This window comes from Periplaneta americana, chromosome 2 (assembly GCF_040183065.1).
Source record: "Periplaneta americana isolate PAMFEO1 chromosome 2, P.americana_PAMFEO1_priV1, whole genome shotgun sequence".
In the NCBI taxonomy this organism is placed as follows: Eukaryota; Metazoa; Arthropoda; class Insecta; order Blattodea; family Blattidae; genus Periplaneta; species Periplaneta americana.
The window spans coordinates 34,656,380-34,670,044 of record NC_091118.1 but is presented as its reverse complement, the minus strand read 5'-3'; the positions used below and the strand labels follow the sequence as shown (position 1 = coordinate 34,670,044).

Here is a 13,665-nt window from a genome sequence, read left to right as displayed (position 1 = left end):
CAATAAATATTAATTTTCATTTCCCTTTACAACAATAATAATGAAAATATGAATTAATGGAGTAACTTAAGTGTACCAGCACTTGTAGTGTAGGCTTACGTAGTTAACAAAGTGGGATGAGGTTAAGCAATAATAATCACACCAGAATTGGAAATAAAACGTAATCAATAAATTTTATTGTAACAGACTTTTTGTACGTCTCTAGTAAAGTAACAAATAAAAATAACAACAAAATTAACACCTGTAATTAAAAACATATCCTTTGAAAAAAAAAAGTAGGCCTAAGCAATAATAATCCCACCAGAATTGAAAATAAAACGTGATCAATGCATTTAATTAAAACAAACTTAATTTTTCTACGTCTCTGGTAAAATATTATTATTTTAATTATTGTATTTTAGCCCTTAACATTTTCATTACAACCAATAACGAACATTTCACAAGCATCAATGTGAAATACGCAACGAGCTAGCACTCGATAGAAATACGACACAGTCCAAAGTCGACCGTGGACAGTCTATTGTTTCTAATTGCTAACCGCTTGGAGCGCTTTATCACGAGATTTGCAAAAAATCACCTGAAGCTTCGCGACTGTATATAGTAGATTGTGGTTGAATGTTGCTTGTTACGAATAGCAGTATTCGGTCGTAATGTAACCGATCAACTAAAGTTCACTGCTGAACGAAACACACTGAAATCCCCCACCCCAACGAAATTACATACTGGTACGTAAAGTCAGAGGCGCATGAAGCGTAATGTAACGGCATACAATTCTTAGCCCTAGTAATACAGGGACATCATTTTATTTTTACTAACATTTTTAATATTAACCTGGCTATACCTTTCTATTAACGATTGAAACAGGAAACACCGTTGCTACCCCTTCCACGACTGGAGTTCGATGATACTGGCGTAAAATACAAATCACTTTACTGGGTATAGGAGGGAAGAAAAGTAGTTCATCCATTTATGTAAACCAGGAAATATCGCAATTTTGAGTTTGATAATTTTCATTAGGTTTTTGTTTAATCAAAATACAGTACTGTATTAACACTTAGTGTTTTTACATACGAATTGAGCTATCCATTCGGAAGTATTAATTATGCAGTGTATATTGTACTGTTACAGCACATTAGCGTACAATATAGAGAATGAAGTTAAATTGAAAAATAATCATAATATGGATATTTTAACACATTTTAGAAAATGGTGGCCGTTCATTTCGATACAGACTTCAGTTCTCTTGTGCATATTATCGCACTATAGACTATTGTACCTAATTCCAATTACCAGTTTCGTCCTTCGTACGAGTAACTCATGTTGAAATAATTCTGTACCTACTCTATAAAAGACTACCTTACGTACTGTAAATTCAATCTTCACTTCTGCCCGATCCGAAAAGATAAAATCACTCAGAAATGCTATCTACTGTCCGTTCAAGTGGTTTTGTCGCAGGGTCATAGAAAAGGGGGGGGGGACACGTGACAATTACTTAAGGAGGCCCTTTTATTTAAGTTATTTTAAAGACGTGTATAATATTACGTAGACGTCCAATTCCTAACAGAAATTAATGTTTTCAGAAAAGAGCTAAGATAGCCCAGCTACTAGACTTAACAGAGGGACGAACAGAAGCAGGTGGGGGAACCGGGATGCGACATAGGGAAACGGACGACAGTACCCGTACGAAAATATGATTCAATATTGAAAGCTCTTTCGTCACTGGAAAACGCGAACATATTTCTGAAAAGTACTATACACAGTAACTCAATACTGCTTACGCGCCCTCGGCTCTGTGTCGTGAACGGTTGGAAGTTTACTAGTAGAAGGGGTGGGAGTGAAGTACATTCCAAAACTCAGGTACAATAAAAATTGAAGTAAAAATAAAATGATGTCCCTGTAGTAAATTATAGGAATGATAGAATTCTGAAAAAAAAAATAATAATAATAAGTTTAGCTTCAATTTTTATGAGTGATGGTTTCTTAGTGTCACTTGTAAGGTCCAGACCAGTCTTCGGGCTGCAGGCTTCGAAAACTGTCTGAACCTCACAAGTGACAACAATAAGGCATCACTCGCGTTTAATGAAATTTGTTTTAGACTCTTAAGGCTGGTTCACAATAAACCGGGAACGAGAACCAGAATGAAAACGAGAAGCAGAGGACGTGAATATGAAAATTTTTTATTCACAATAACCCGAGAACGTAGACGACTATGCATATCGGTATGCATGTCAATAACGATATGTAAAGTCGATATTACGCATTCTGATGTTATTTGTGTATAATTGACCAATGGCGTTGTCTCATGAGTACAAGGCAGCCAACATAAACACGGGTTAACCAGCGAATAGGGATTATAAAGAATGGACACTGAGCGAATTTTCCTGTGTTTTGTTTCTCTGTGCACCAGCGTTTACTTCCACTTTCAAGCGCTAGAGGTTAGTGTAATCGAGCATACGCTAAGATAATAATTGAGAATAGAGTTGAGACACAGGATCCAAACATCGCCTACCTTATTGCATAATCCAGTAACGCTTTGCTTCAAATAAATTCAAGTTAACAGCTTTTCCTTATTTCTCAGTGACAAACTAGTTGTAAAAATAATATTTTATATTTCAGATATAATAAATTATATTATAAAATAATATAATACATTATAAAATTAAGTATCGAATTCGTTTAATATTTATATATAATATAATATAGGTATATGGTTTTACTTCTCGTAAGAGTTTTGTTTTTCCATTTTCAGCGCTATCAAATCATTACATATTTTAATTGTTGTTGGGGTCAACGTCTCAACTCTCATTATAAAGGAACTCTAGAGTGTAGACATTACAGTTAATGACGGATTTATTATTTTATGGATCCAATTTATTTTATTTGAGTACATAATGTACCTAGATGTATTAATTATGTGTGTTATATTTCCGCTGTGTCGACTGCTAGCTGGTGTGATGTCAGCGCCAACTCTAGGGAGAAAGCAGAATCTCACGCTTTAGCTGGCTTGAAGGTCATTGAAATCAGTCCGGCTACATCAAAGGTACCGACGCGAAGTGTCCATTCTTTATAATCCCTATTCGCTGGGCTAACCAACTTCGAAATTTCAACTGAAATATTTCATTAGGTACGGTACTATAAATATGCCCAGGCATCTTTATTATCACAACCTATTTTAAGTCTACCATAACGTAAAATAATTAGAGAAGAAACATTTGTAATGAATAGAACAAAAATGAACATAACAGTAGTTATTGAATTGAAGCATGAAAATGTAGCGTGTCATACAACTAATACAGTAATAAAATATGACTCGCTTCCGATCGGTGTTCAAAGATGCAGCTATTGAAAGCCACGTATTCTCCTTCATTTTCTCATCTTTATACGAGGCGCGCCGCTTATCGTAAACGCGAGGATTTTCCTTAACACTCAATATTAGAATCTCATCAAATAAAACTTGCTCCATGATGCACAGCACAGAACAAAATAATGCATAGATTATGTCACGGTCTTCTTGCTACAAAATATACGATGACAAAATAGCTTTTAGATGGAAATAGAATAATGAATCTAGTGGGCTGTGATCGGAAACGTGAACGCCAAAGTTGAAACTTGGCCAACTCTCCGTTCCCGATCCCCGGCTCCGGCAAGCTTTTCGTTAATTGTGAATGCTCACATTTAAATGTACACATTTTAACAATTTTACCGTTTTCGTTTCCGTTCCGATTCTCGTTTCCGGTTTATTGTGAACCATCCTTTACAGGAATATGTTTTTGTTCTTCAAAATGACATGTGCATATTATTTTTTTAATAAATTGCCCAAATCATGGCTTTAAATGTCTGTGTTTTGGGTAATTTTACACTTCAAGGTCAACACACTTCAGGATTTGCGGTTTCGAATTGAATGTGCCTTTCAGCAAATAAGGAATGATCCAGGACTGGCTGAGAGGATTCGCGGCTCACTACAGAGAAGAGCACAGCGTTACGTTCAGATGCATGGATAGCGTTTTGAACACCTCCTCTAGGTTGAATTCAGTTAGGGATGTCTCAATAGAAAATATGCATTATATATATATATATATATATATATATATATATATTGGGTATACAAACCATAAACGATCACACCAAACTATCAAAATAACTAAACAGTTACGAAAAATGTAAACAGTGTAATGAGAATATACTTTTGTCTTCTCGGCACTCGTTTTTTCTTTATGCCACTGTCAAAAGAGGTGAAAACTTATTCAGGTACATAAAAATTCAAAGGCGATTTAAGGAAATCCCAATGATTGCGAGAAACGTCTATACCCGAATTAAAGTAATAAAATACAATATGTACTTTCTTTAACACTGTAGTGTTTTTATTTGATATGTCCGTTCAGTTCTCATGACGAAGCATTGCTGATATGTAGACTTCGTTGAATTGCCACACGCAGCATGCAATCAGGTTGCCGATGTACGGTAGTATAGAGGAGGTGAGCGACCGCCCGATCTCGTAGTATAAGCAGTTGATGTTAAGATTTGTGACCGGTCCAAATAGATAGAGCAGCTACAGCTAATGTATACCTAAGTAAGCACTTGTTTTTGCATTATTGTAGTTGGAATAGTCAAAGCTTAACATTTATTCAGTGCAGACAAGAATTCAATCAAACATACTACAATGAGAGTGTTGCTGTTCCAAACAATTGCCCCTGGAATAACCTTACCCCCGCAGCCAGTCTTGACCTGTTGGGGAACGTGGTTGGATGCTGTTAATTATTATGCAGAATATTACGGCAAAATAATGGAGGTAATTGATGCATTGGATAGCACAGACAGTTCCGCTGTTGCAGCTGTAAAATCATTGCCTTCTGAACAGCTATTGAAAGATATTCTTTTCATTGATTCTAATTTTAAAATCGTGTCCAAAAGCATCATCCTGTTAGAATCGTCTAAACTACAACTCTCAGAAGCCCTTAATATAGTGGATAAAGTATCACAAACCGTTATCCAAAATAACAATTCACTAATTTCATAAAAAATGAAATGTAAGTTGAGAAACATTATTGCTAAAAATTCTGCCTATTCACAACTTCGTACTATAAATGATGTACTATCAGGTCACGACAAGACATCTGAATACAGATAATACAATATAATATTTGTTTTATTCAGTCTCATGACAAATCTTTGTCATAAGACTGAATAAAACAAATATTGTATTATCTGTATTAACATTGACAATCTGAATATTTACAACATGCTTTCTAAGTTAAGACATCTGAAGTTGGTGTACTAAAAAGTACTGACTTTCCGTTCTTCAAATATGTACTATTACATCGTGTGATGTTGAACGTACATCTTCCCAAAATAGAAACTGTTTAAGTGACCATCGGAGGAGGTTACTTTGCAGTCGCTCAAAATCTACGTAACTCTTGAGATGCATATATTCAAGGATGATGTGAGTATATTACATTAAATTTTAAGAGTTAATATATCTCACTACAAAATAATTGTGTATTTACATGTTTAGACATTTCCTATTTCAATGATCATTCATTACATTTCTTGAATGCAGGATACAGGTTTTATTGTAACCGCAGTATACTGCTCAGTGTTTACATCAGAGGCATACTCCATCCGTTGCACGCTCCCTTCTCATGCAGTCTATACCGCGTGCGCAGTAAACCTTACGATTCTCGTGGCAATTCCACGAAGTCTACTGATATGTATTACCCTTTCAAAATAATGTAAATATCCCTCCATATTAATGGACTCGCCCAATATACGTTATACATATACACGCACCTCCGTGTAATAATGGACTCGTCAAAATAGTTGCACTTATTTTATCGCGAGTTGTTTAGGCACATCCTGAGAGTTAAAGCGACCTCGAGTGACAGAGTTTACTGAAATATAGTAGGTCAAGTAAGAAAATACAACAGTCTTCTGTTTCCATTACATCACGAGTGACGTCAGAGTTTACGGAAAACGTTTCATGTCAAAACGTTACAATATATCTCTCCTTGTAGGACTAGTCTAAATAAATACTTATTTATAGTACTTGTGAGGTAAGTGCATCTTTATTGCGCGAGTGGAAAAATTTAAGCACGAGGCGTCAGCCGAGTGTTTAAATTACATGAGCGCAATAAATATCACGCTCACAAGTACCATACGTAATTTTGTCCATGACCATAACGAAAAATTATGTTTTATAAAAGAAAATATGTTGAAAAGAAGTCCTCATATAATCACATATCATGGCACGGATTTTAGAATCGATACGTGTAGTAGGTAGGTTATGATGTAGGAGGCCATGATTAGTGAAGAATGGTATTTAAGGCGTTGGATAAATAACAAATAATTAATTATATAATTTTAATATATATTTTTTTTATTTTAAACGTGTATTTTCATCTTCTTGAAGTTTCAGGGGTTATTTAGAAGTGTTCACGGGACTAATGTGATTAAAATAATTTCACATTTTACTTCTGTAAACTTAAGAGGAATATTAAAACGTAATTTATCATCGTGTCTAGCTCAGTTGACTAACGCGTGTTGTTATAAAATATAAAATCCTATAAACCCAACTTCGCAGGGTCAAGTCTCATCGCCTCCCATAAGGTAAATTATTACAAATAAAAAAAACATATTAGATATGGATGCAATTCACAATAGAGAAAAGAGAAGGAGATTCAGTGTATGTATATTTAAGGAATGGTAATAAAGAAGTAGAGGGAGTGACATCTAGTAACTAATATATTAATTTCTTGAGTAATAGTTGAATGGAAAAGTATACATGTGTACCCGGGTACTAGGAAAATACTAATGAACTGTGAGGTAAAGTCTTTATCTCACTATTGGAATAAAGTGATGTTGGATAAAAGCCTACTTTACAAACGCAATAGTAATATACGTTACAAGAGCGGTATGTTGACGTTTTCATGTTCGAGGAAAAGATTGAAAAAGCGAAACGTAGTTGAGATTTTTTAATTTCCGAGAACATGAAAACAAATATACCGCTCGTGTATCGTACATTATTTTGTGCGAAGATCGTTTATTACATACCTGAAAGACGAATTTCTAATTAGTTGCAATGAAATCTCCATCTTGGTTTCTGTTTAATGACGACAACTTCGGAAAACCAAAATATCTTTCTTCAACATTGTTGCTATAAAATGTTTTCTGTGTTTACCGTACTCCAGCAGGCCGTGATATACGTCTGTCTTTTTTCCCCCAGTCTATAAATGCGAACTTAAAACAAACGGTAAGGTTATGTAATGATTTATTTTTCATTTTAATATTTTAACAATATTATTTATATAACATATTGCAGTAATAACATCGGCATCTGGAATCTTGTTGATTTTTTCACGGCTTCCTTAATGTTACTTTTATCAGGAATGCAATAAGTTTCGTGGAGTAGTAGAATTCACTTAATTTTTGCAAATAAAAAACAATAATTAACACAGCAATTTAGGTGAAAATGCAGTGGTAAGTTTCCAATTTATAATTATTACTAAGTTAAACGTCTCTAAAAATAATATGTTAAAAGCCTAAAGCAGTAAAATGAATGTCGCGCTTAAGCGGTAAGAAGAGGGAAATTGTTATGTGTGTTACGTTGGGAATACTGAATGTGGTATTTCACACTTACCGCGTATTGGTTCTGTGCGGAAAACAAGCAAACACAAAAGTATTTAGTAAAGGCATGTTTTTCGTTATGGTCATGGATAAAAATATAATTCGTATAGTGAGTCGTTGCTCTGAATAAAGCAAATTTTCGTACATCAAGTTGCTGAATGTAGCATTGTCATAATCTAGAACTTGGCCAATTTAGTATCCGTTAAAATGATAGCTAAGTAAACATTTGTCATTTCTTAATCTGTATATAAAATGGAGACAAAACTAAACTGAATACTCATTAGGAACATCATAAGATGGGGGATCACGTTTTCTAGGTGGCTCACAGAGAGGACAGGGGAACCCAGAACGATGCATCGTGCTTTCTGAGACGTCGATTTCTGATCTCGTTGTATCTTCAATCTGCAATTCGACCTCTAATTTCTGGTTTTCTCCTGATGCTTCATTTGCGTTTGGACACGTTGGCCTACATTCCGAACTTTTTTTTTTTTTTTACAAAATAAGTCCACCATATATTTACAAAGTTTATAATCATACCAAACAATATCTACACAAGTAAATCCAGGATCTATAAGGTTGCACAGGGACATCATTTTATTTTTACTAACATTTTTAATGTTATCCTGGCTCTACCTTTGGATCAACACAGTTTCCTACCTTCTTCCACGACTGGAGTTCGATGATACTGGCGTAATATACAAACAAATCACTTTACTAGGTATAGGAGGGAAGAAAAGTATTTACGTAAACTAGGAAATATCGCGTTTTTGAGTTTGATCATTTTCATTAGGTTTTTGTTTAATCAAAATACAGTACAGTATTACCAATGAGTGTTTTTACTCACGAACTGAGCTATTCATTCGGACGTATTCATTATGCAGTATAGGGTATATTATACCGTCTGCATCACATTGGCGTACGATATAGAGAATGAAGTTAAATTGAAAAATAATCATAATATGGATATTTAAACACATTTTTGAAAATGGTGGCCATTCATTTCGACACAGGCTTCAGTTCTAATGTGCATATTATCGCACTATAGACTATTATACATAATCCCAATTATCAGTTTCGTCCTTCGTACTAGTAACTCACGTTGAAATAATTATTTACCTACTATATAAAAGATTACCTTACGTACTGTAAATTCAATCTTCACTTCTGCCCGATCCGAAAAGATAAAATTACTCAGACATACTATCTACTGTCCGTGCAAGTGGTTATGTCGTAGGATCGTAGAAAGGGAGGAAATCACGTGACAGTTAATTACTCAACGGGGCCCTTTTATTTAAGTTATTTTAAACAGTTGTATAATATTACGTAGACGTCCAATTCCTAACAGAAATTAATGTTCTCAGAAAAGAGCTAAGACAGCCCAGCCACTAGCTGGCGAATAAAAGCTGGTGGGGGAAACCGGGATACGACGTAGGCAAATGGACAACAGTACCTGTGCGAAAATGATTCAATATTGAAAGCTCTTTCGTCACTGGAAAACGCGAACTTATTTTTGGAACTTACTGTTTATTATGACCGTAAGGCTACTATGTCTGTATATGCGGTCTTGGATCTGTGAGGACGGGTGAACTTCATTAGTAGAAGGGGTGGGAGTGAAGTACATTAAAAAACTCAGGTACAATAAAAATTGAAGTAAAAATAAAATGATGTCCCTGTATATGTTATTAAACTGCATTTACTCTAGGGGCCTTTCGCAACTCCTACTAAAGCTGGTCGTATAACTCGTTCATGAAGCTTGTAGCCTATTTTAGACACCACCACAACTGCGCCTGGTTCCTTTCCTTGCACCTCCTGCTGAAACAGAGCTTCATGTAAGTTGGGATCAAATTTTTCTTCAATTGGATTAACTGGAATGAGGCCATGTCGTTTGAAGACCTGATGCAACTGGGCTTCCGTCATTATCAGACCTTCATAAAGATTTTTTAAATGTGGGTTACTTTCTCTAACTTCTTTTGGAACACTTTCTGTTGCCTTTCCTAAAATATCTGCAACCTCCAACAGACCTTTACAGAATCCTTGTATGCCAAGAAGTTTTGCATCTTCTACTTGTTTCATTAATCTCCGTCTCATGTTTTCACTGTCTGCTAGTGATCTTTTATATTTGTCTTCTAATTCCAGTTTCTTTTCTGTTATTAAATCAATTTCTTTCGTAAGATTTTCATTTTCTACTCTTAATTTCTTTTCATTCTCGGATTGTTCACTTGAAGTTGTGTCACTATTTTGTTTTGTTTCCTCTGACGTCACAGCACTCATACTTCTCTGACTGCTTGGCCATTGATTTAGAAAAGTTGTTTGTGCATGGCACCTTGCAGTACCATATTTTCCAATATTGTAACTCAGGCCATTGCATCTCTTACACTTGGATCCACCTCGGAGAAGGAACAGCCGTAGTCCTGGAGGCTGCCGCCCAGATGGCACAACCTACAGCGTACAATAGAAGTATTCAAATTACACCACAGATGGCACAAACTACAGCGTACACAATAAGTGCGTCAATTGCTTGTAGATGGCAGAAGCCAACGATTTCTGAAGCTGCTACAGAAACTGGGGTATTCCCAGATTTTCACTATGCAAGGTTATAGACCGACCATCGGATCTGTGGCCCCCTAAGATATGCGAACTGAACCTTAATTCCTTTTCAGCCTCGGCAATTCATTTCTCCCCCTGTATTCCTATCTCTCTCTTTTCTATCTCTCTCTCTTTCTCTCCCCACTACTCACAATTTTGAGCCTTCTTGCCACTGCCATCGTGATCTAGACCAGGCCGTAATGCTGGTTGTGTGACGTCACTCGATGAGTCGGACTTTTCTATTTGAGTATACGAAGCTGAGTGAAATATATTACTTTATAGCGTGTCGGCGCTCAATTTTATTTAGTGTAATGTGTGTATAAGACCCCTTCACACTTCTCATTGCATAATATGTTGCAGAAATAATTACAAAACTGTGTTATTTTAATGTGAACGGAGTTTTACATGTTAACATAACCTGGTTGCATCAACATTTTAAGTTTGGAATGGAAGCTATTTTGAGATTTAATAAAGAAGAATTATTTATATTGTGATTTTAATTTAGCAAATCTACCTTCCTTACTTGTAGGTACAAAATTTACCACAGTCCCTCCTATGAAATTAGTGTATGTACAGTTGTGTGTTAATCTGGTAGATTAGATAAATACAATTCATTACAACCCAGTATAATAGGGAACAAATAAATAATACAATTAAATTTTTATTCAATGTAATATGTGCATAAGTTCCATTTATGTGTTGCATAATGTGGCAGGAATAATAAATAAAACTGTGTTATTTTTATGTGAAGAGAATTTACCATGTTAACATAACCTATCTGCGTCAACATTTTAGGCTAAAGTTGAGAACGAAAATGTTTTGAGATTTAATAAAGAAGAATATATTTTTAGGATAAACTTCAGAACACGGTTACCGTCCTTACTTATAGGTAGAAAACTCACCACAGTCCCTCCTATGAAATGTACATACGTTATATTACTTAGTAGCGCTGAGGTATAGTTCCGGTAATTTCTGAACTGAAAACAGTTGAATTTATTTTTTGTGGAGATGCAGTTGATCCTATAAGCAAGGCATATTAAAATCCTGAACGAACCGAACTAATTTGTATATGCAAGATGTATGAATACGAAGGGAACTACCTCAGCGCTAGTTTAGCCCTAGTAACATATTAAACTAATCAGACTTCAGACTGGAGTACCGTCTGAAACGAATAAATACAATTGAAGTGTAGACAAATTGCATTTATAAGTTATACGTAGCGTTATGCTTAATTATAATGCATAATTGCGAATATTACTGATAGAATAAACATAACCTATAACTTCAACACATTAAAATATGCGTGCGATGCAACTGAAAATTGTTGAAACGTGCATAAATGAATGTGCAAGAATTTCGTAATGAAGCATGAGTGCTTTATTTCAACTAATTACAATTCTAGATACTGTAACAGCAATGAAAACTATAGGGTATAATTTTTCGTAATATACCATATGTATCTCGTTTTTAGTTCAAATTGTGTATATTATCAAACGTCGTATTATTTACTCGTATAATGTAGGTTATTCACAAATAAAAAGGGCGCAATAATTTAAATTTAATAAGACAAATAAGGTAAACTAACAATAATGGATTAGACAAGAGTAACATCGGTAACGCTGCACTTAGGCCTAATCACATGCCAGTCAATGTTTCACTTTCACGTATATATTATTACACATATTTAGCCTACTGTTTATAAGACCAAAATTTCACTTAACCACATAAGGACGCAATATTTAATCGAAATAAAGGCAGGTATTACACATACGAACTTTGCCTGCAACAACGTAATTTTCACACCAAAAATAATATTATACCTTAAATTGCAAGTAAATTGTGTCTCAAGTGTCTCACAATGACTGTTTAAAATTTTACTGACGCAATTACACTGCATTTCAGAGAAATATATGTTATTCTTCATGCACTGCAACTAATTCATATGGTTGAAAGACCGCCTTTCGCGATCAGCTGTTAAGCGAGTCACGTGGTCTGCCTTACGGCCTGTATTAGATCACGATGGCAGTGCTTCTTGCGGGACAGTTTATTTGCACTTGCAGTCCAGTGTTGTCAACTCAACATGAATACTGTAGCACGGAGTGGTGAAAGAAATATTATTAAGCAAGTAATAGCATTTTGCATAAGTCAATCAGCGTCAATAGACCTACATAAATTAAACTATGAATAAGTAATAATTAACCTTACAGTATTACAAGCAATATTCAAGAAACATGACACTGTGTGACGGAAGTTTGGCAACATCACTATTCGGCAAGGTTCGTGGCCTGCTGTTTGACGTAGTGGGAGAGAAACGGGTGGAATGTGGTGAGTAGAAGCGTTAACTTTTCCAAGAACGACGACAGCGCTGAAGGGGCATAGATCCGATGGTCCGACAATACTAAGATACATCCTACACTATTCCACAGATGGCAGAAGAAAACAGTTATGTCGGACTCTCTGTATATATATATATATATATATATATATATATATATATATATATATATATATATATATATGACTGTAGTTTACGTTTAATTAATGACATTACTTACGGTTCACCCTGTATATATGTATAGTACATAGGCCTACGTCTGTATAGCACATATTTGACCGATTTCAACAAAGACCCTTCTCGGATTTAAAATTAATTCTTATGCGGAAAAAACTGTGATTGATGACCTGAATTCTAAAAAATGATGACTTCAAAATATGTAAAATTGAGTTAAGCACATACGATATTAATAAAGGTACGGTCACACGTCGCTACTTTTATACTGCAGCTGCAAAAGTTGCGTGTCGTGTTCACACGTAAGCCACAAGTAGCGCGCTGCACGCTACTTTTCGTGCTGCGCAACCCGAGTGCTGCAAAAGTTGCAACTGGAGGTTGCGAGCCTGTTCACACACAAGGCGCTACTTTTGCAGCCGCAGTCATGCTGCAGCTTGCCATCTTCGTGTTGACTTCTCAATATACATTTTGTGGTTATGTTCGCATTATTAATAAACTCATGCGAAAATTTAATTATCTATTATTTGCTTTTATGTCCTAACTAGTATTCAGAAATTGGCATTATTTTTACTATAAAGCTTTTAAAAACGCCTATATACTTAAATGATAATCAACAGCATATTCACGTAATCAATGTTGGCAACCCTCCTGTTTGAAACTACGCTACAGAAAATTAAAAAAGTGAATTATACCGTCAGCATATATGCTCAGACTGTGTTGTGCATTTAATAACTGTTATAAATAATTTATTTTCATCACATCTAACATTAAAATACATCCAAACAATAAAAGTATCATTGGCACATTTGGGTGGCAACACTGGTCGCAACCGCAGCAAAAGTTTTAACAAAACCAACCGATATCAAAAATGCTGCGGCTGCAACCCCGAGAACCCTGTTCACATGCGCGCGCAGCATGGAAAAGTAGCGAGCAGCAGGTTCGGCAGCCGC

The 13,665-nt window shown here is 35.3% G+C and overlaps 1 protein-coding gene across 1 annotated transcript; it reads right to left on the bottom strand.

Moving 5' to 3' along the window:
- Positions 1–9,277: 9,277 nt before the first annotated feature.
- On the bottom strand, positions 9,278–9,987 carry Roe1 (grpE protein homolog, mitochondrial Roe1). Its single transcript, XM_069815203.1, has one exon. The coding sequence runs from the start codon at positions 9,889–9,891 to the stop codon at positions 9,319–9,321; it is 573 nt and encodes a 190-aa protein (XP_069671304.1). The 5' UTR covers positions 9,892–9,987; the 3' UTR covers positions 9,278–9,318.
- Between the last annotated feature and the right edge of the window lie 3,678 nt (positions 9,988–13,665).